This window comes from Diadema antillarum, unplaced genomic scaffold, assembly GCF_040938485.1.
Source record: "Diadema antillarum isolate AM-2024a unplaced genomic scaffold, OU_Dant_1.0 seq00001055_RagTag, whole genome shotgun sequence".
Lineage (NCBI taxonomy): Eukaryota > Metazoa > Echinodermata > Echinoidea > Diadematoida > Diadematidae > Diadema > Diadema antillarum.
In genome coordinates, this window is record NW_027271883.1 from 510,888 (window position 1) to 533,873 (window position 22,986).

General features: G+C 35.9%; 1 protein-coding gene across 1 annotated transcript in view; it reads left to right on the plus strand.

Moving 5' to 3' along the window:
* Positions 1-22,986, plus strand: part of LOC139743165 (G-protein coupled receptor GRL101-like) — an 81,411-nt gene that overhangs the window by 49,614 nt on the left and 8,811 nt on the right. The window contains exons 2-3 of the mRNA XM_071653674.1: positions 15,587-15,658; positions 16,413-16,484. Of these exons, the coding sequence (XP_071509775.1) occupies positions 15,587-15,658; positions 16,413-16,484 (144 nt within the window). The remainder of the gene's footprint in view (positions 1-15,586; positions 15,659-16,412; positions 16,485-22,986) is intronic.

The window sequence follows — 22,986 nt, forward strand, 5'->3', positions numbered from 1 at the left end:
TAGAATGCAAACATATAACATATGTAACATATCAAATAAATGGCACAGACACTATTTGGCCGTGTATGCCAGGGAAATATGACCAAAAGAGAAGAAATACACGCTGTCACACTAAACAATAACGACAACAACAACAATAACAATACAAAACACAGAAATAACAGAAATGAAGAAAATACACACACACATTTACTGGAAAACCAAGAACGAGGAAAGAGGAGCAGGAAAGAATGGAAAAAGAAATGGAAAAGGAAAAGGAAAGCAATGGAAAAGGTCTGTGGACATGCGACAAAATCTCAAGGACAAGTGAAACATGGGGGATTTTTCATAAACGTAATGAACTGGTATTTGATTGTGGAAAGTAAATACTTTTTAAGTTTATATTTGAATGTAATTAACTTAACAGATTCTTTCAAATTATTATCTAAGCTATTCCAAAATTTGGGTCCAGTATAAAAAAAAAAATGTTTTTTTAGTGTGTACAGTTCTCACTAAGGGAAGATGAAATTCTCTGGATTGTCTCGTGGGATAGTTATGTTATTGACTGTTACGGTGAAATAAAAAGTCAAATATTTTGCGTAGGTGGTTGCAGTTGTAATTAGAAATAAATTGACCAAGTTGAAATCAATAAAACTCTCTTATTTTCAGGATTTTAAGCTCAGGGAACAACTTATCAGTTAAAGTGATCTTTAAGTGATCATTCTTGAAATGGATTATAATAGCTCAATGGATCATCATTGACAACACTTTACAACGGTTTGTGCATTATAAATATTTCAAAATCAATTCCCCTAATGAAAGATACACGTGGCATAGGCACACACACACACACATACACCATTACACACACACACACACACACACACACACACACACACACACACACACACAAAATGTGATAGAGTATTTGCTTATACTCTTGTGATATTTCTGTCTGATACTTGTTCATCTCAGATGAAAATTGAAGTAGTCTTGATCACTTTGCCTGAACACACCAAAGCATTGTGCTTTGCGTGCAGAGTTCAAAATAAGAGGAAAGTTGACAATCATCCAGTCCTGTAAAGTTTTGTCCAAGTGTATTCTGTATCAGTCACACTTTCTGTTGATATCCACGCAATGTTATCGTACTCTTATTCGACTGAATTTAGACATACCTTCTTGGATCAATGATAACTACTCCACCCAGTTTGGTTTGCATTTGGTACGTTTTCTTGGGCTTTGTTTCGTTATTGCTAGGAAAAACACACCATCACGCTAATTCGGTAGTTTGTTTCGTTATTGCTTGAAAAAAACACACCATATTGCTAATTCGGTAGAATAACGTATCAACTATAAACAAGTGTTTAGGGTTTAATCAATTATCTTCCATTTCTTTTTAAACCAAAACGTCAAGTTCGCAATACAGTCGCAGTTTACAGCTCATTTATAACTTAAAATTATTAAATAAGATACAGGAAGCGATTTGCATAATTTAGAATTATGATAAACTAACTTAGAAACCTTTCTCCGTGCATATCAGGGGAAATATGTTTAGTTTGTTTGTTTTGGTTAGTTCCCATTCTGTATTTTTTTTTTTCAATTACGACTCCTGGAACAGTTCTCTTGTGTTGTTCCATCAAATATATGGGGTATTGTTCCAGGGTTTTCGTGTTTTGTCATTTAAAAAGTCTGACGTCCGTAGCTGTTCATCTTTGTGAAGTAATATGCTTTAATACCCAGGTGTGCTTATCTGCCGAGGCAAACATGAGTAGATTAGTTTTGCCTTCGAGGTCAAATCTGGTCAGCAGTGTGGCCCGCAGCTGATATTATTTGGCTGTTGCTATTATTGCACGCAAGTAGTCAGAACCTTGTTTGGAGTAAGAACCTTGGAGCACATTTTTGATTATACTGTAAATGTGGGTGATTATTTGTCATTTTCATCCAGGAAATTTATCTAATGCCTAATTAGCAGCATTGATCGCCCCTTTTTATTACACAGCATTGCTCTTTCCAACCTCTTCATAAAACATGCTAATATCATTTATGGTATTTTCCTGTTTATCTACACTTTCATTAAAATGGCTGTAGTCCAATATCATTAACGCAGAGATGATTCTCCTTTCAGAGTTGCAAGTAGTCACGTGACATGGTTGTGTCTAAAAAACTAAAAAGCACCAATTAAGCCCTCTCGTTACTTTGTTTACTTTGGTGTAAAATTTATTTTCACATTTTTTTCAAAAAATCTAGTATTTTTAATGTAAAATTCTTGATCGTCTTGTTTAAATTAAAAATCAAACAAGAAGTGCAGTTACTAAGAAAACTCTTCAAAAAAACAGTTTTAAAAATTTGGAAATGACACCCGGAGGTGTTAATTTAGCACCACAAATGAGCACCGAAAAATTTAAAACCAGCTCGGTGTTCAGTATTTAACACCGGACTTTTTTTGCAGTGCGATAACAACAATGATAATAATAATAATGATAATAATAATGATAATAAACAATTATAATAACAATATTAACAATAACAATAGTAAGGTCGTATTTATCCAGGGTAGACTCTTCAGTGTTGCTAGTGCTCTACCAGGGGGCCGTGCCATTATTTTTTATCTCAGCGTTGTCAGGTACCCATCTAAACACCCGAGTCGAGAGGGGACATTGTAGGTGAAAAACATATTGTCGAAAGGACGTAAGCACTGGGTGGGAATCGAACTCGGGCCTCCGATTGGGAGTCGAGAGTCTTATCCAGTATGCCACAGCTACCCTGTTTTCTGACGAAAGTACGTCATATGCTAAATTTATCCAAATCTTTAATCGCTAGAGGTCTGTTCCATTCGGCGACTATTTTCTAAATGGGAATTTACCAACAGAATACGTCCGATTTTATAGTTTTCCCCAAATGTTCATATTCTTACTTATTTTACCGTTATCATTGAAGCGCGAGCATTGTCCCACATAACTGGTCAATTTTCAACTTGAGATGGTCAACATATTATCTAATGCCAAAAGTGTTTGGTGCAAAGAAAATAGGAGTGGTTTTGCTTGGACGGAGAAGAAACATGCAAAACGTCCTGGCAAAGTAATACCAGTGATAGTTCACGCCCATTGATATATTCATCAGCCGGCGAAGGACCTGCGAAACAGTCATGAATGTTGTGTGTCGCCAGGCAAGACTGCACACTCGTGACTATCAAGCCCCTAATGACCGTGGGGGAGCATTTGTTTTGTTTTTGTTTTGAAAGATATTTCTATTGTACACTTGTTAGATTGCATTGTTTTTTTATGCCGTTTTCTGTTTCAAGGTCAGGAAGGAACAGAAAAAGAGAAGAAAAAAAAAAAATCCCCCGTAATTTTTGCCATTCAAATAGAATGCTCGTGTATCATCAGTGAATGGATTCTATACAATAATGTCATGTAAGACTTACGGCGCATAACAATCAATTCATGTGTATATGAAAGTATAATTATGTGAAACGTATGCGGCCAACGAGATCGACACCAGAAAAAAGAAGAAGAAGAAGAAGAAGAAAAAGAAGAAGAAGAAGAAGAAAGAAAAAAAAAAAAACAGCCCAAGGAGCTCGATTCTATGTAAATCAAGCCCCGCTGTGTAATGTCGAGCTCTTATTGTTTTTGTTTTTGTTTTTGTTTTTGTTTTGTTTTTTTTTTGGGGGGGGGGGGTGGGGGGCAAGTGTCGAGCTCATGGGTCTTATATATTTACATACACTTAGTGTCTCCTTCGTGGGACCGTATAGCTCGAGATCTTATCTTAGTTGAAGTAGAGCTTTTCTATCGTGTTCGCTATACTGTCTGGAAAGTGGGCTGTGCATGTGACTGGTGAGCTGTATGACTCGTGGGGCTGTATGACTAGTGGGCAGAGTGTGACTCATGGGCTGTACGACTTGTGGTACGTGTCGAGCTTGTGACGTCCCACTCGTACCTATGTCCCAGTGTACAATTAGTCACCGTTCGTCCCTCCACGTTTACATCCATTTGGTAGCAAAGATACATAATGCACCAGTAGCATGTCTTGCTGAGCAACGAGTAAATATCACGTCAACCTGCTCGACAAATAAAATGATATATAATAGGGTAATACTTGAAAAACATTAATGTGGGGGATGAACATGTTATTAGAAAAGCAGTAAGTCATAATAACTGCGGCTACTGTACAGGATGATGAGCAGACTGTACAGAGAGGTCTTGTCATAAATGAGTCGGTGTCATGATGCTAATTTTAGCAATCAGATTAATGGAGTTCGTTTGTGTACTTTTAAATGGTGTGTATTAGTTTTTTCTCAAGGCATATTATAGGATTGAGGTTTTTGAGTTATTATATTCCTTATTTCCCTTAGAAACGTCTAACAAATAAGTTTTCATGAGAGGTTTAGGACGTTTTTTTTTTTTTCTGTGGGAAATTAAATAATGTCAGCAAGGTGGGAAGCATGAAATTGTCTAGAATTGGGGATGAGACTAAATAAACTTTAATAGATTTAATTTTTTTTTTTCGCTGTGGGAAAAGAAGCAACGCCTATATAACGTCTGCTTTGAATTTGAGAGGAATGCCAATACGAGCTCAGTCACATTGAGAGCGATCAAAACAAGGAACTCCGGTAACAACTTTCATCTCAAGTTTTTCCTTAATTGAAGAAGTAGCGAAGAACATCGATAATACCCAATGGCACACATTGACCCTATTCCTTCCTCATTAGGGTTTTTACTTCTTAGTCTCAGCTTTGAAGAGCGTCTTATTAAACATGAGCCATTATAGATCAATTATTCAAAACTTCAATCTCGACAGCTATACAGCTCACCATGTAACGACAAAAACACTTTTTCTCCCCTCTTAGTATTTCTTCGTATCTATTTCTTTCACAAAATATAGTGCTCTCTTTTTTTTTTACGAGTACTTTGTGTTTTTTGGAACATCCTAGCACCTTAGCCTCACTCTACACCAGAAATGCAAAGTGTATTTACTCGTTTATTTCTTATTTGTGCCTTATGGGCAAAATATTTGTGAAATTTAAATATCACACGGTGTCTCATCCCCCTCCTATCTCTGTCTGTCTGTCTGTCTGTCTATCAGTATGTGTGTACTCTCTAAATTCCTTATAGATTTTAATTAAATCTATGAGATTGACATTTAATAGGGTCTAATCCAAAAATTAGACCTAGAAAATTAGGCTGACTTCTAAATCCATCAGATTGGGATTTTCAATCTAATTTTAGAATCGTTCCTCATCTCAGTTTAATGAAGTTAGAGAGCATATAAATGTATATCTTTAAAAACGTACGTTTTGCTGTTGAACAATGTGTATAGTTTTAAGTGTAATTTGTAAGATAATTATGTTTGATTGTAACGTTTTGGTTACAATTCACGTTTTTTAGTGATATGAAACATTTTAATCTTTAAATTTCTTACACAAGTAACAACAGCTTCTGTCACAGCAAGGTCATAAAGTCTCAAAACACACACACACACACACACACACACACACACACACAAAAGTTAAACACACACGCACATTTATAATAAAGAGTTATTAGCTCTGTTGATCTCTGGGGGTGGATTAAAAAATCAAACACAACAGACTTATGCTAAAAAAAGGAAAGTAGGCCTACTATCAAAATTTCGAAGTGTCCAACATTAACACAACGATTTATTTTGCAAATTTCTGGCTGAGAATCAAATTCAGATTCAATTTTATAATTTACACTAGTTAACACATGGCATTAGTTCCCATTGATTATTCACTGTGCGGGATATGCAATACAATTCAGAAAACTGATTGAAATTGAAAAAAAACAAAAAACAAAAAAAAACAAACCCAAACACACAAGCCAGGTACAATAAAGCAACTACACAATCAACAGTAGATATGAAACTTTGAATATCATAGAAATGAAGTAACACGTACCGATGATAATAAGATATGTCTACTCAATGCCAAGGTGGTGTTATTTAGTGGTTACCAAGTACCTTTGCCGAGTACATGCATGATCCGTCTGATCCCCTTGCTGAATGAAGACCTGTTGTGTTGACTTGCCAGGGTCACTAAAACTTTCCAGTAGCGTAATACTAACATTCGAGTTTCGTCTTTACCACTGAAAGGTAGCAACGCAAGAAGATACAATAGGTTCCTGGTGTTGGATGGGATAGGTGATATAAACACGTGATCCCACGTTAAAATGAAAGTAACTTCTCTGTGGTAACTATAAACGCAAAAGTCGATGAAGTTACCACGGTTTCGCAAAGCCAGTGATGTTTACTAGTATTCTTTAGAAAGTAATGCCTTGGATGTTTTTGGACGCAGTGATCGACTCTGTCTTACATTGTTGACATCAACAGGGAGAGCGAAAAATATATGAATGCTCCTTTCGCGAAAGGTTGACTCACTTCATTCGTTTTGAAGAATCGTTCTTGTCTCCTCGTAGGCTAAGTTGACTGTGAAAAGTTTGACTCTCCCATATTTGCATTTGCACGGAGTTTGAATTGGAGAATAGAGAAAAACGCGTCACTAGATTTTCCCTATTTCTTTCATCTGACAAAGGAAACGATAAATGATAATCTTTCTTCTCCCAATTTCAAAAAGTGCTCAGCTAATGGCGTTGCTGCAGTCGCTACACAGCTCAGAGCAACTTAACATCGTGTTATTGCCACTTCATGACGAGGAGGTTATGTGACTCTAGGAACCAATAACGAAAACATATACCTCTTTCTCTTTGCGTTGAGTAGTCGGTAAAACTCATAATATGTTCCATGAAAGTGTGTTTCGTAGATTTTTTTTTTTTTTCAAAGGCCTTCGCGCTGTTACTATCGTTAGCAGTGTCACACTAAAACCGCTCCGTGTGTAGCGTCTCATAGCTGCACAATGTGACATGTGTGTGTGTGTGTTTTCCGGAGCTGGAGGCATATGTTCTACTCCTGTGTCTAGTGGTACTTGTTTGTGCGTTAACATTTTTTCTTAACTTGGTGCATGCCACACAAGCGTTGAATTGAACGTCACATCAAATAATTGTAATCGGCAAAATTCGCTTCGTATCACGTAAGAAGAAAGCGAGAGAGAGAGGGAGAGAGAGAGAGAGAGAGAGGTGGGAGAGCAGACACATGTAAACACAAATATATGAATGAAAAATCTTTAGATCTGAAAATTGTAGTTCACATAGTATTACTGTGGCACACTATTAAAGTACAAGTTGACGGCTATTTATCAAACACATGATAACCTGATCGCTGTTTCTTTCGGCGACATTGTCACTTTTGATGCCCATTACTCTCTTCAATTTGACTTTAACCTTAACCATGTTCCTTATGTGGAGGGGGGGTGGGAATGGAGCAGGTGGAAGAGAAGGTAGGGGTCTATATTATCGGTTACATCCGACAGACCTAAACAATAGACAAGAGTCTGATCCCATGTTCAATACATTTTACAAACTTCCTGATACTGCGATACTGCACGGAAAAAGCACGTGGTGCTCTTATGGTTAAATATAACGCCATTGTCATGAGTACCAATTTCAAATGTCACAGGAAGGTCATAAATGTAGTATATTCCCTTTGGCGCCGAATGTTTGATTTAATTTCAGACAAAATAAAAGCTGCTTAAAATGATTTTGCATTTGTCTGCCTAAATCAAATTCAAGAATGCACACAGTTTCTATTTTCTCCAATTGAAATCATTTTTAGAATGGAAATTATGGCATTTTGTTATCGCGTTTCCCAGCCCTGAGATCGCAAGAATTGCAGAATCATTCATGCCCGATCTGAGCTCCCCCCCCCCCTAATTCTCATCGGCAAACTAATACATATATATGCCGCGCCAGCGGGAGAAAAAGAGGCGAGGGCAAGATCGTATCTTCTTCTTCTTTTGCTGAATAAACGAAGACAGTGAAATATTAATTGAATTTAACCTACTATCTAGCATCATTAATCAATAATACAAACCTGAATCATAAATGAAGTCTAAGAGTCAGAGGTGCATTCAAAATCGAAAAATTTACTGCAGTTTGCCAAGAAGAATATGGGGGCGAGGTCAAATTGGGCATGGACAATTCTGCAATTCTAGCGATCTCAGGGCTGGGAAAATGGGATAACAAAATGCCATAAATTTCATTTTAAGAATGATTTTAATCAGAGAAAATAGAAACTGTGTGCATTCTTAAATGTAATTTAGGCAGATAAATGCAAAATCATTTTAAACAGCTTTTATTTGTCTGAAATTAAATCAAACATTCGAGGTATATTCCTTCGAAGCTTCGCCACTTGAGACAACTCGCCCTCGGACCCAAGACAACTCGCCCTCGAAAAACGAGGGCGAGCTGTCTTCGGGGCGACGTGTCTCGAGGGCGAGTTGTCCTGGATCCATTCCCTTGTGTACATGTGTGCGTGTGTTTGTTTCAAGAGGAAGAGTGTATCACTACAAGTTCATTAAAATTGTAATCGTTATGATTCAAGCTAATGAATTGGTTTGAATTAATTATGTTCGCAAAGCCCCTTTGTGATAAACGACTAGCCGATGCATTCACCTTGTCATGCTTTTTTTGTTTTAGTTCAGTTCAGTTTGATTTTATGTGCTTTTTATCTATAAAAATTATACCCGAATGAAAAGGTCATGTATTCGAACAAAAAACATCACAGTTTTTTTGAACAAATACAATGAAATCAAAGAATTTACCGATAACCTTATCGTATATTTGAGAAAATAAACAAATTATATAGGAGTTTACATGCTTGAGGAATGCGTGGGGGTGCCATGGAGTGGAAAGCCTAGTCCGCTTCGGATAGATTCGAGAATCTGTGTAAAATAATGTAAAAGTATAATACATACACACACATATATATATATATATATATATATATATATATATGAGGAGCTCAGTTGCAATGTTGATGTAATCATTTTTACGGCCTCTTTACACCTATACTAACGAAAAGCTTAATTTCCAACCAAAAGTGTTTAAAAATTACATTTAAGAATCAGTTCGGTTTCAAAAGGAACTACATCCACTCCAATGACATCATCGGGAAATTGACCAATCAGAGATCAGCATTGACTTGACCCTCTACCACTGTCCACTGACTTAATTTGTAAACAATAGAAGTTGGCTTTTGGCTTTTTGGCTTTCTGTTAAAATCACCACGCAAATCTGACAAATATCTTGAAAAACTCATCACATTTTGAATAAGCAATGGAGGAAAATGAAGGAGAACTCATTGGCAAAACAAACCATCCCAAGAAAAGGATCAGGAATTAAAAGCAGTATACAAGAGCAAAGGAGAAACGGCGGAGCGACACGAAAAATGACACGACTTTTATGTAGTCCCACGTACTGCATTACTGTTAGTTACCGGTACTGTGCTTTACTGCATGGGTGTTGAGTTTGGGCCATAAATTGTCCCAAAATTAAGTACAAACACTTCGTAGGTATGGAATATGCCTTATATAAATGGGTTAATAGCTAATAAGTGTGTGACAACTAGTCTGAAGCAAAGTTACTTTGTTAAATATATACAATGGCATGGAATTCTGACATCCCTAACCACAGTGCTTTATCTGTGGGTATGTTGTGTTATTCTATACGTGCATAATGTAAAGTACCAGGGCTGGAAATTACGTAGTGGCATGAAGCTTTGAACATTAGATTCATATTTGTAAATGACATTATTCATTATTGTAAATGACACCTTTTACCCAGACAATGTCACAAAGGTAATACCAAATGTGTGTTTAGTATAAGTGGTCATATTACTCATCGACGGTCTTGATTTTATCAGCTTTTAGATTATCAGATACCAGAATGAAATCCTTTAATGAATTTAATTACAGCGTTGAGAAAATATGGAACATTTATATGCTGCTTTTCCACCCTTTTCCCTTCGAAGTTCCATTGAAAAAAAAAGATAATGAATACAGCATTCTTGAGACACGTGAAGGGAGAATTCACAGAGAGAAAAATAGCCAAAAAAAATCAATACAAAGAAGAAAAAGAAAAGAAATCATGAGATAAAGCTCATGAGAAAAACACAAAAGGAGAAAAGGGAAGAGAGAAATCACCTGGTGAGATATTGTGACCCCTCACCAACTATAACCGTTTACGCATAATGGATCCCCCCCCCCCCCATGCTCGATGGATCCAGAACATTTGAAGCATGTGAAAATTGATTAAAATAATGCCTAGGACCAATGACAATCATTCATTCAACATATTGGTCAGCAAGGGAGAAGTAGGGCATTAGCTGTGCACATTGGTTTGTTATTCTTGCTGCTAAATAGGGCAGGGCATTGTCAATTACCGAGGCCCCCTTGACCTGGAATTCCATCCCTATCAACACCAGTGCTGGAAAAATAAATCCGCGAAACATGTCATAACATCACGCTGAATATATCTCTAGTATGTGAAATTTCGGTTTCAAAAGGTACTACATCCAGTTTCGGTTTTAAAAGGTACTACAACTACAAAATTATAAAAATGATTAATTCATTAAAATAAATGTACGGACCTGGATTTTCTTAGAGAGTGGTTTTAGTGTTGTATCATTTATCAGTATAATAGGGGGAATATCATTCCAGTCTGAGCTCGCAGTATATGATAATAAAAAAATCACGTCTTTCTCAACTTGAAATTATAGATGCAGTACCTTTTGAAACCGAACTTTTCATATATATATATATATATATATATATATACATATATATATTACATATATATATATAATATATATATATAATATATGTATATATATATATATTATATATATATATATATAATATATATATATATTATAGTGATATTCTGAGATAGAATAACACCATATACAAATGTGAAGGGGACTACTTAGAAGCACTGCTTGTTAAATGTAGTCCCCCTACAGACTATAGACAAAATGATATCAAAGATAAGGCTGAGTGAAATAACAAAAACACCATATATACACTATTTACATGGGCACATGAACCGTACTATGGATATACAAACAAGTCATGTATATGTTACAAAGCACAAGTTCATGTATGAAGTGTTTACAGTGTACATTATATGCAGTGTACCATTAGAATAACGAATGAAACAGAAGATAACCTTCCGAGTATACTTAATGGAAGTACTTCTAGAAAACATTGATTTAAATATACATACGTTTTGTTACCATAAAACTGTTTATTAATACTTATCAAGAAACACATTTTTTAGCTTATACTTAAAACTATTCAAGCTCTGAGCTTGTTTTAGTGAACGATCAAAGGAATTCCAAAGCTTAGGACCAGTAAACATGAAATTTCTGTTTGCAAAACTAGTTCTATTTTTAGGAAGATGATAATCATTCGCATACCTTGTTGAGTAATTATGTATAACATTACTTTTTCGAAACATTTCCTTAAATACAACAGGAGTAGCGTTAATTTCTACATTGTACATAAAACAACCCAGCTGAAGACGATATAAATCAGTAATCTTAAGAATACGGTTTTCTTTAAACAAAACATCAGTGTTGATCTATTTGCTTTTATCCAATTTGTTACATGAGTAAGTTCTACATTTAAACTTCTACTAACTTATTAGGATCACTGTGAGTATAGAATACGTTTGAATCATCAGCAAAAAGGATAAAAGAGAGAACACTCGAAGAACATCGAATGTCATTTACATAAATAGAGAATAGCAGTGGACCAAGAAGGCTTCCTTGGGGAACTCCACACGTGATTGGTACCGTAGACGAATTATATCCATCAATGGTAACAAATTGCTTTCTTCCAGAAAGATAACTTTCGAACCATTCCAGAGCCTTACCTCTAATACCATAGTGCGCAAGTTTGTATAACAGAATGTCGTGATTTATAGTATCGAATGCTTTAGAAAAATCTAAGAACAAACCGATAGTATGACAGGATTTTTCGATTGAAGCTGATATGGTATTTATTAAACTTAGAATGGCATGAGTTGTGTTATGTTTTTCTCTAAAGCCAAATTGGGAGTCAGATATGATGTTGTGAGATTCAAGGAAGGTAGCTGTCCTTGAATGAACAATTTTCTCTAAGATTTTTGATAACGAAGTTAACAAAGATATTGGGCGATAGTTGCTGATACATAATTTGTCTCCTTTCTTGAATATTGGAGTCACCTTTGCGAGTTTCATTTTAGATGGTACTTGACCAGATTGTAGTGAAAGGTTATATAAAAACAATAGAGGATCTGCTATACAATGTATAATGTCTTTGATAAGTGGAGTGCAGTGTGCGCAGTACTGACCCCACTCTTTACACCCAAGGTTCGTGTGCTGTAGCCAAGCTAGGACGTAGCAGCGAGGTTCTTGAGTCGTAGGTTTTACATCGGAGTGTCCTTCTCGTATGCAGGTTGCTTAACTGGGCTGAAGAGGCCTGCCTCCCCTGATATATGGATTATAGCTGTAACCTTCGACCGCTGTCCACAGAATATGGAGTGGCGCGCCCTGAAGAGTCTAACAACTATTGGTCGTTGAGTCCGACTTGGTCTCTTTCACCATGGCCGTTGGCTGCCTGGCAGCTCATCCGCCCATAATTAACCAAGCAGATAATTAACCAAGCAGACAGATAGAAAATAATAGAGAGGAAGATAAAAGTCAACAGAATAACATTTTCATTTGGCACCGTATAAACTTTACTCAGTGATTTTATACTTGTGCAGTATAATACATTCGATTTTGTATTACACTTCACAGCTTGTATTTCTTACAAAATGTTTAATAATATCAGCAGACAGATGTATGCCTTGTACTGTCAGACTTGAAATTATTGCTAAGAACAAAGTTTGTACTACGTATTACGTACCGTACCAGATGAGGAGCAACTTAAATATTATGTGTATGACGTCATGAGCATAAGCAATACAGGGCGCCTGCTAACTAGCGTTTATTTCTAATTGAGAAGATCGCGTTAACATAGATTCTATGTTAACCCGTTCCTTACGGGAACCTGGTATACCAGGCTCCCGTCAGTGGTGGGAGTAACTTATATACGGGAACCTGGTATACCAGGTTCCCAAGATGAAGAGAAGAGTGCCTGCTTAAATTCATGTTTCTTTGTGTTAAAATGCCCAGAAAAGTGGGTTTGATAACAAGATCAGAGTTTATTCTGTCAGCTGCATTTGTTCTTCTTCTGTTTGAAAAATACGTATTTCACAGTATTATTTACCTTTTTACTGGTTTAGTTTCCACTTGTTCTGCTGTAAACTCGTACGAACATGTACATAGCGATGAAGGCTGAGATCAGTTAGTTTTTGGGGTTCGCTGACCCCAGTCACCCCAATCAGGTGCCTGGTTTTGTGTAGAACAAAAGATTCGATGAGCTCATCAGCGCACGCTCTATTCATACCTCGCACCCGATGGATATTTCCATTGTTCACTGGCATATGTAGTTGACCGTGGAAAGGGGGATACAATGTACAGCTTGACTGCCTTCACACAGGTGGATTACCAACCTGTCGGCCTCTCAGTCGACGGGCAAAAAGAATCTCGTTTGGGGGCATAAAAGGCACTCAGAGAATTGCGGAAGGAACGGTTTAAGATGTCACAATAGATTGCATTCATTACGTAGAAATTTGTGCATCTCTATTCAGCGTATTTTAATTTATTTCCTGTGGACTATCATTTAACTAGGTCACTTGATAGTACACAGTGCAACGCAATTTCACCTCGGTGCCGCGCGGTGCGCGCAGCAAATTCATTGTTTTTGTCATCTACGCACACACGTAGCCTAAGCCCTAAGGATACCTAAAGACAGCTGGAAATTTCTAGGACCGTAGATGTGGAATATAAAGCAAATAATCAACTTTTAGTTTCAGGCAATGAGACAAACTATCACTTCCTCGGCGATCTGAATGTGTACGCTATCTTTCCTCAGCTGCGCTTCGGAAAGATAGCTACATCCAGATCGCCTCGGAAGTGATAGCTTGTCCCATCACCTTCACCAACGTTGATTATTTGCTTATTACCAGAAACTAGAGCACGCACGTTAGTGCGCGCATACAAACCTCAAATACGCGCAGCCTGAGCTCCCAAGTTCATTGACCCTACCTGCCAAAATATCAAAAATCCTTCATAAATTCGCCAGAAATTGTCGGATCACTACCAAAAGTTAATCGTTTGTTTTTTGTGCCATTCTCCAAATTTGCTGCAAGTTTCATCTCAATCCAATAACTAATTTTTGAGTTATTCTGCACAAGGACAAACTAGCTAACGAACAAACAAACGGTAACGAAAACATAACCTCCTCCCTTGGCGGAGGTAATAAACAGAGAATTGGTTTGTTTTATCTGGTGATGGTCTCGAGATATTGTCTAGAAATGGCGCTTAACACTTTTTCTCATCAAATTCTGCACTTTAAGTATTAACTGTGGTGACATCTCGCTTCTACCTTTCAGAGTGGTTCATCTTGATCGTGAAACTGCTTTTCTGAAAATTTCGAATTCATCAGATGATCTCTTAGCAGCCAATGGCGTTTTATCTGGCCATCAAAGTACTATAATCTCCGTGAATTGTAAGTATAAATATATATCTTTGAAAACTCGTACGCATAAATCGATCATCCCATGGTTCATGGTTCATGTCCATTAAAGCGAGCACTGAAACTCTCTTCGTTTATGCAGGTTTGCACTTTTAACTTTGGCTTTAGCTTAGTCCCAAGCCCTCTCTTAAGACGTGGATATGTGACCAGTCATCGCAAATCTATATGGATACAAAACGGCATTCCCTTACTCGTGTTACCGATCTAGATAACGGAAGAAAATGTACACTCTGGAAAACTGTTTACAGGAAAAGAGAGAGAGAGAGAGAGACTGCGAAATCTAGGGCATATTTGAGTGTTTACTCTCACGGTGTTGTGCCCCGAACATTGAAAGGGGAAAACGTGGCTGAAAAATTCTGCTGCAATCACAATGAAGAGATTATCAGATTAAGACGAAAATGTCCACACTCATTAGGTGTATTAGATTCCTGACTAATACCTACTTTTGATGCACTAGAGCTACCCGTTCTACAGTTATCAAAAATGGACATAAGAAATGTGTGCAGATTTTCAAGCGATAGATAATCTAAACGCCACATTCACCTTATTCTTAAAAAAAAATGGTTTGAAAAACTGCCCCCCCCCAAAAAAAAAAAAAAAATAATAATAATCTTCAACTCATCTTATGCTCCTTAACTTCAGGAAATAATATTCTTAGTCATGTTAAATCTGTAAAAGTAGTATCCGATACTTTTTTATTGGTTTTGTGACTCACGGTCACTGTAAAAGCTTCACTTGTATCTTTATTTCGGTGATTTGTCGATGTTGTCGATGTATGCAGATTGCTGATATGTGCAAGCAATTACAACGACCGCGACTCAATAGGGACTCGACCATTTATCTCTCAAACGGGCAACAACAAAAATACGATTGCTGCTGTAATTCTCTAAAACGTGCTTCACCTTTGAAGACCAGATTCCTGGCTACTGCAGACTATGAGGGCATACATTTACTTCATCCGAGACTTGCCTTCCCAACGTATTGTGGACAATTCATGATTTCTTGATTCGAAAAAAAAGGTCTGTACAAATGGACATTTAAAGCATTTGAAAGTATTCTTTTGATTTTCAACAGGGATATTTCGAGAACTGATCTTGGTTCCATTCCGGCAGGTGCCTTTGAGATCGCCAGGAATCTACGCTTTCTGTAAGTTGATCCCAGTAAATTCAAAAGATCAACCTGCAGACCAACAGAGGTTATAAAAGAGTAAAAGCTTACTACGTCTGACAGTGTAGTAAGCACATCTACAGAGTACAAAACAAAAGGAGAATGCATTCTCATTTCATATTTAAACTAAGGTTTAGAGTTTCCTTTGAAAGTCAATTAATATACTTGAAATAATTGATGATCACATTTACTGTTAGGTTGATGCAGTTATATCATCATATCGTGGTCATGCTATTAAAAAGACCGACATTGTATCAGTGCATTCGTGAATCAATATGAGGTAATTTCCTGTAAAACTGCCACCTTTGTTTATGTTGAAGATGAATGTCTTTCGGTAAAGCAGTGAAAATCGACGCGTGTATTTAAGATGGTTAAGGTTAAACTCACAAACGAAGAAAGAATTGTGATGACGGATTCAGCCGAAAAACACAAAGAGTGTTTAAATTTTACAGATAGAAAGATTATGTATATATATATATATATATATATATATATATATATAACCTCACGAATTAGATTATGGTTGTATTCATATCAAGGACAATGAAAGATGGTGACTTAAAATGCATCTTGTACACACTCATTGGCGAAAATGTTACCAATGAAATTATGTAATGTATTGTGTAACAATGCTAAGCCTAATGAAATGTGTACAGACTTGCATCACTGGACGTGTAACGGAGATTCTTAAAATGCAACTACATTTTTGATTGTATGTTTGGCTTCATTGCAGGAATGTGTCAGGAAATGCAGGTCTTGTCATTTCAGCAGAGGTTTTCTTTGACCTGAAGCGTTTACACATTTTGTAAGTTGGAAGTCTCGTTAGAATTACATTTCCATCATTTGTATTACTTTTTGTTGTGCTCATCCCATTGTTACTTAATATCCATTCCACTATATTAGAAATGCTACTCTAAGCTCACTTGATTTGAAGTTGGATGTACATGAAAACCACAATTGATTTCGGACGATTATTATGATTTTGCTAACATTATACCATAAATTATATTAATTCAATTCAAATTCAAAGTTTATTTCATTTTCCGACAAAACATAAGTTACACTTCTTTTGACAACAGAGAATAAGGTAAACAGAACATTATGTATTGAAAAGAATGTACAACATTGAGGACCTTATAGTAATTATACATTGTTGTGAAAAAAGAAACAGAAGTGATCGAAATGAGGTACATGTATAACTTTGCTTAAAGTGCGAAAAATGGAGAGACCCACTAAAAAGACAGAGCTTGTAGAATGTGGGCCCCTCTGGAAAAATAACATCAGTGGGAAGATAATTGAAGCATCATAAATACAAAAGGAAAAAGAAAAGAAAAGAAGAAGAAGAAGTCTGGAAGCCCACTGAGAATTAGATTCACAGATAAATACATTTACTTTTATAGACGCGAACGAACATAGAAAACGACTAGACAACGAAACAACTACTGAAGAAAAGGTTGTACGGGACAAAACGGAATGGACAAGACTAACAAACAGAAGACAAAATAGCAAACGAAAATGCACAACAGAGACAGCGATCTCCGACAGAAGCATGTCAAGAGAAACAGATGATAGTTGTGGAGAAAAAAAGTGATATTGTAACGCCAGAAAGGAGAAAAGCAAGGAAATGAGGGGACGTATGAACTGGAGTAAGACAGAAATTCAAGTCTTGACGCTTTGGGCGATAGCGTAGATGGCAGCAGACATCCACTAAAAAGAATACAATTTTTTCTTCAAAGAGGAAAAAAGGTAATTAAGTCAGTAAGTGAGAAAGAAGGCCAAACGGCTAGTTCAGTACTGTAGAGTCATACGATTGCAATAGAAAGGACCTCAGTCTCCTCTTGAAAGAATATATAGATGGGGCGTTTTTTATATCATGATTCAAAGAATTCCAATAATTTGGGCCTATATAAATAAGTGTATTTTTAGCAAGGATCGTGCGTAAAAGGGGTAAATGAAATTCATTGGAACGCCTAGTGGGATATTCATGAAATGATTGGTTTTTGAGGAACATAGAATCAAAAATAGATGGAAGCAAATTGTTGCAATAATTGTACATAAATTGGCCTAAATTATACAAAAACAGATCTTTAATTTTCAAGAGCTTGCTAGAGGCAAACAACGTGTTTGTATGAGAACGTACAGGGGAATGGCAGATAACGCGGAGGGCTTTCTTTTGCAAGAGGGACACTCTTTCAAGTAAATTCTGATGCGTGTTGCCCCAAACTAAAACTCCATAATTCAAATGAGGCAATATTAACGACGAATATAACATAAGTAATACTTTTTGTGGAATATAAAATTTCAATCTATTTATAACACCTATATTACGCGATATTATGTTACAAATATTATCAACATGTGATTTCCAGGAAAGTTTATCATCCACAATGACCCCCAAGAATTTAATATTTGATACTCTTTGTAGATGAGAATCATCTAAAACTATATTTGTGTTTAAATTATCAACAGTATTACTAAAAATCATATATTTTGTTTTTTGAGCATTGAGTGATAACTTGTTAGCTCTGACCCAGTTGGTCACTTTTTGCAATTCAATATTGATTTTGTGAACGAGAAAATCAATATCGTTATGGGCGAAAAATACATTTGTATCATCTGCGAAGTGAATAAAAGAGAGATCATCAGATACGCGACAAAAATCATTTATATAGATAATGAACAATAACGGCCCTAAAATACTTCCCTGTGGGACGCCACATTTAACTTCTCTGATAACTGAATCATTATTATTAATTGTAACAAATTGTTTTCTATCGACTAAATAACTCTTGAACCACTCCAAGGCCTTCCCACGTACTCCATAATGCGATAACTTATAAAGTAAAATGTCATGATTGATGGTGTCGAAGGCCTTGGAGAAGTCCAAGAAAATACTAACTAAATGAGAATGATTATCAATGGCATGAACTACTCTATCAACGAAATATAAAAGAGCATGCGAAGTACTATGTTTTTCACGAAAACCAAACTGAGAGTTCGTAAAAACTTCATGTACCTTCAAAAAATTGATCATTCTCTTATAAATAAGTTTTTCTAAAACCTTAGACAGTGAGGACAATAATGAAATTGGGCGATAATTGCTGACTACAAATTTATCGCCTTTCTTAAATATTGGTATTACTTTAGCCAATTTCATTTTATCGGGAAACACACCGTTAAAAATTGACAAATTAAATATATGAACAAGTGGATCAGCAATCGAGGAAATAACACCCTTAAGTATAAAATTATCTATCTCATCATAACCAGAACTTCGTTTGTTCTCAAAAGAGGAAACTATATCAATAATTTCAAATCTATTAGTCGGTGTAAAAAATATGGAATCAGAGTTGCGCTGGCCTAAAAATTCAGTAAAATGAGTTTCTGTTGCAGGAATAGTTTGAGCATAGTTTTCACCTATTTCTGAAAAATAGGAATTAAAAATATTTGCAATATGAAGAGAATCATTAATCAATTCATCATTCATTTTAATTTTGTCAATGTCAGAGTTTTTACTCGGAACATTCATGGCCTGTTTTAGAACTTTCCAAGTATTTTTCATATCAAACCTATATCTCGAGAATTGCTTAAAGTAATATCTTTTCTTTTCAGAACGTAAAATCATTGTCAAAATATTTTTGTATGATGTATATCTATTCTTCGATCGCTCAGTTTTTTCCAACTTATATTTATAATACAAACGATTTTTCCTATTAATTGAACGAAGGATTGATTTTGAGATCCAAGGTAACCTGGGTGTTTTTTTGTAATCTGTTCTATTTTTTTGTTTTGGAATTACATCATCTAAATGATGATTGAATATTTCCATAAAATTATGAAAAGATATATTGATATCATCGCTGCCAAACACTCCTGACCAGTCAGCATTCTCGAGAGCCACATCAAAACTAGCTAACTTTTCGGGTGAAACTCTACGACTAAACAAAGGAAATGAGGGAGGTTTAATATTAGATGAAGTTTTAAGAGTAAAATAAGTCATTATTGGAAAATGATCAGTCATATCTGAAATAATTAGGAAAGAGTCGGGGAGGGGTAGAATATTACAAAAAATGTTATCAATGAGGGTGGCAGAACGATCTGTAATACGTGTGGGTTTGGAAATGAGCGGAAGAAAGGATGAGGATAAAAGTGTGTGAAGAAAATCACTAGAGATATTATCATGCTCAGATTTCAGCAAATCAATATTGAAATCGCCGAGTAAAAGGCAATCCTTATTTCGGAAAACGTGTGAATTTGCCAAATCTGAATAATAGGTTAAAAAATCATTAGCGTTTGAATTAGGAGGTCTGTATACAATGCCTAACATAAGATTTTTACATCCTGGGATGAGGATTTCTATAAACAAAGATTCAACCGTTTCGTCCATTCTAGAAATATCTTGATGGACAATAGTTTCAAAGGAACCTGATATGTACAATGCAACACCCCCACCATTCTTATCAGGCCTATTATTAACAAATAAATCGTAACCATCAATTGCAAAGGAATTTTCTGCATTAGAAGTTAACCATGTTTCACTTAATCCAATAACCGATAACGATTGACTTTCATCAGATTCTAATAAGTACTTTAAATCATCAAAATGTTTATTTAAACTCCTAATATTTAAGTGTAACAAACAAAACGTATCCTCAGAGAAGTTATGAATCATATCTTTGTATTGATTTACTGTAATATAATTGCATAACATATTTTGAGTGAAATCATTACTAAAATCATGAGGCAATTCATTTCTTCCTGTATTCAGGGTATCGGTAACAAAATCATCATAAGGGGTGGTTCCTGTACTGGTTAGCCCACTAACTGGGTCAGAGTCTAACCTAGTGTTCCTAAACAATTCAAAAAAGTCATCATTCGATACGGAATAAAATGGAGCATTAAAAAAATTAGCCATGATTAAAGGTACGAGACGAGATTATAAAAGTCTGCGATGTCAACAAAACTAGGATGTCGTAAATAAGTGGATGATACAAGAAAATAACCAGTCGCCAGAAAGAGGCAAAACACTGGAGTAATCTACAAGTATAAATGGCGTCAAAATCACGATAAGCAGGAGATCGCTGAGGAGAAGAACGTGAAACGAGAAAGAGCAGAATAAGGTAAGTGAGAACGTTCAGAAGCATCGTCAGAGAAAGACATAGAACACACACAACACAACACAATAACAAGAATAAATCAAGTGTCTCTGTGGGCTTCCGAAAGAGGAGGACAGGGATGAGAAGGGAAGTAAAAGAACGAGCTCGACCGGCTGTAGTCGAAAGAGGAGAAGTACAAAGACGTGAGTTGCGCTAGCGTAAGAATTCAAAGTGCTGCACAGTGCGCAAACTTGTGAATTGCAGCATAGACACACCAACTGAAACTTTGACGGAAAAAAAAGAATCAGTAAGAGTTCAGTGGAAGCAGTATATATCGACAGCATGAATGGCTGTCCGTGCCAATCATACATTTTTGGCAAAGCCAAACATCCAAAGTTACATAAAAGGAAGAAGAAGAAGAAGAAAAAAAAAAAAAAAAAAAAAAAAAGAACTCGCCACCTGCAACGTTAAAGATCATTGTCAGCGACAACATCATATTTTCCTTGTTTACCGATTCATCAGTTTATAAGAATTAAATTCTGAGATGAGTTTCTTTTAATCGAATACGATTCATAACATGATATTCTTAAAATTTACAATTCTATCAAAACAGACAAACTATTCGAATAACATTATTTAGAGGTCTACTATGACTACCGAAACAGAAATTTATATGGATATACATGTGTGACATACATTTATTTCCTTTTATTCTTTTATCTGTAAAATGAAGTACATTTCGAATCAAAATTAAATGAATATGACTAGTAAATGACATTCAGAAAAGATACACAGTAGAGTTTGTTCAACTGAAATTTTACAAGAAAGAATAATATATCCCGCAAAAAGTATATCGCTCTATGCGTACAGATTTTCACAGTAATTCATGCATATGTGGTCAATTGCATTTGTTATGAGCTGTGTATAGGAAATTTGACTTTACTCAATTCGGCCGTCAGATGGTAAAACGGTCTACAATGTATCTCGAAAATTGCTGTTCTGAGAAAAATGACTTTAAAGTTTAGAGGTTTGAGCTTTTTTAGGAGATGGGTATAATGCATTTTTAGCAATGGGACAAGAAGAAGCATATTAAACACTGATAACTGAAGAATTTTGTGCTTATTTGGGGTGTTAATTATAAAATAAATGAGATTTTTGTGCAGATAGACTGTTTGACCACAGCACATGTATACACTCCCGCTACACATCATAGATGGTAAAATGGTCTATCTTCTAGATTGACCACAAAAACTATGTAAACTGGTCTAACTCAAAGATAGACCATTTTACCATCTGACAGCGATGACTTATAAAATCTCAGTTAACTCTTTATGTGCCATGGTGGAAACGCCCTGTTTGCCACGTTATTCTGAGACACGAAGGTAGTCATGCTTTGAGAAAGAAGTATGTTTTTCCAATTTGTATAACTTCTACAAATTTCTGTTAAGATGGGCATAATAGTAGGCAAAGGTAAAGAGAAATGCCAAGCTTTGTTTCGATATAAATTGTATGACGACTCTATTTTCAATTTTTAATTTGAATGACCAGTTGCTACATTACTGTAAAGGCATGACTTTTGCACATAAAACCGTGACAGAAACTTAGAATGTATGAGCAAATCTAGTTGGGAACATCGCTTGATAGTCGATCACCACATAAAATACAAGCCGTATATGAGAGGAACAAAAGCACGAGAAATGCTTTCATTGTGCCGTGGGATTAGCAGTAATTAGTGGTTTATCAATCGGTCTTGGCGGCTTTGTATTGAGCAGAATAAGCGAAGTTGGCACGCCGTCGACTGAGTCGGACGTGCGAACGTGGCACATAAAGATTGAAGAAGGTTATATGGTTTATGTAAAAGATAGCTCGTTTTACCTCCAAACGATATTACCGACAATGGGCTAACTCAAAGATAGACTGTTTTACCATCAAATCTGAAGGAAAAATACAAAAAAAAGTACCAAGATAGCGGAAATTATCTCTAAAACAAGACATGATGGGATTTTCTCGATAGCACCATTGGAAATAACACCCTAACATGTCCCGGAAAGTGAATTTACCTCAAAAAGTCAAAATAATAAATTCGAGTTAGACCGTTTTACCATCTGACGGCCGAATTGGAAGAGATATGGGATTGATCTTGCTGTTGCAAAATTGAAAGAAAATGATGATGTATGCCATGTAAACGACAACTGCATCTTTACGATGCAA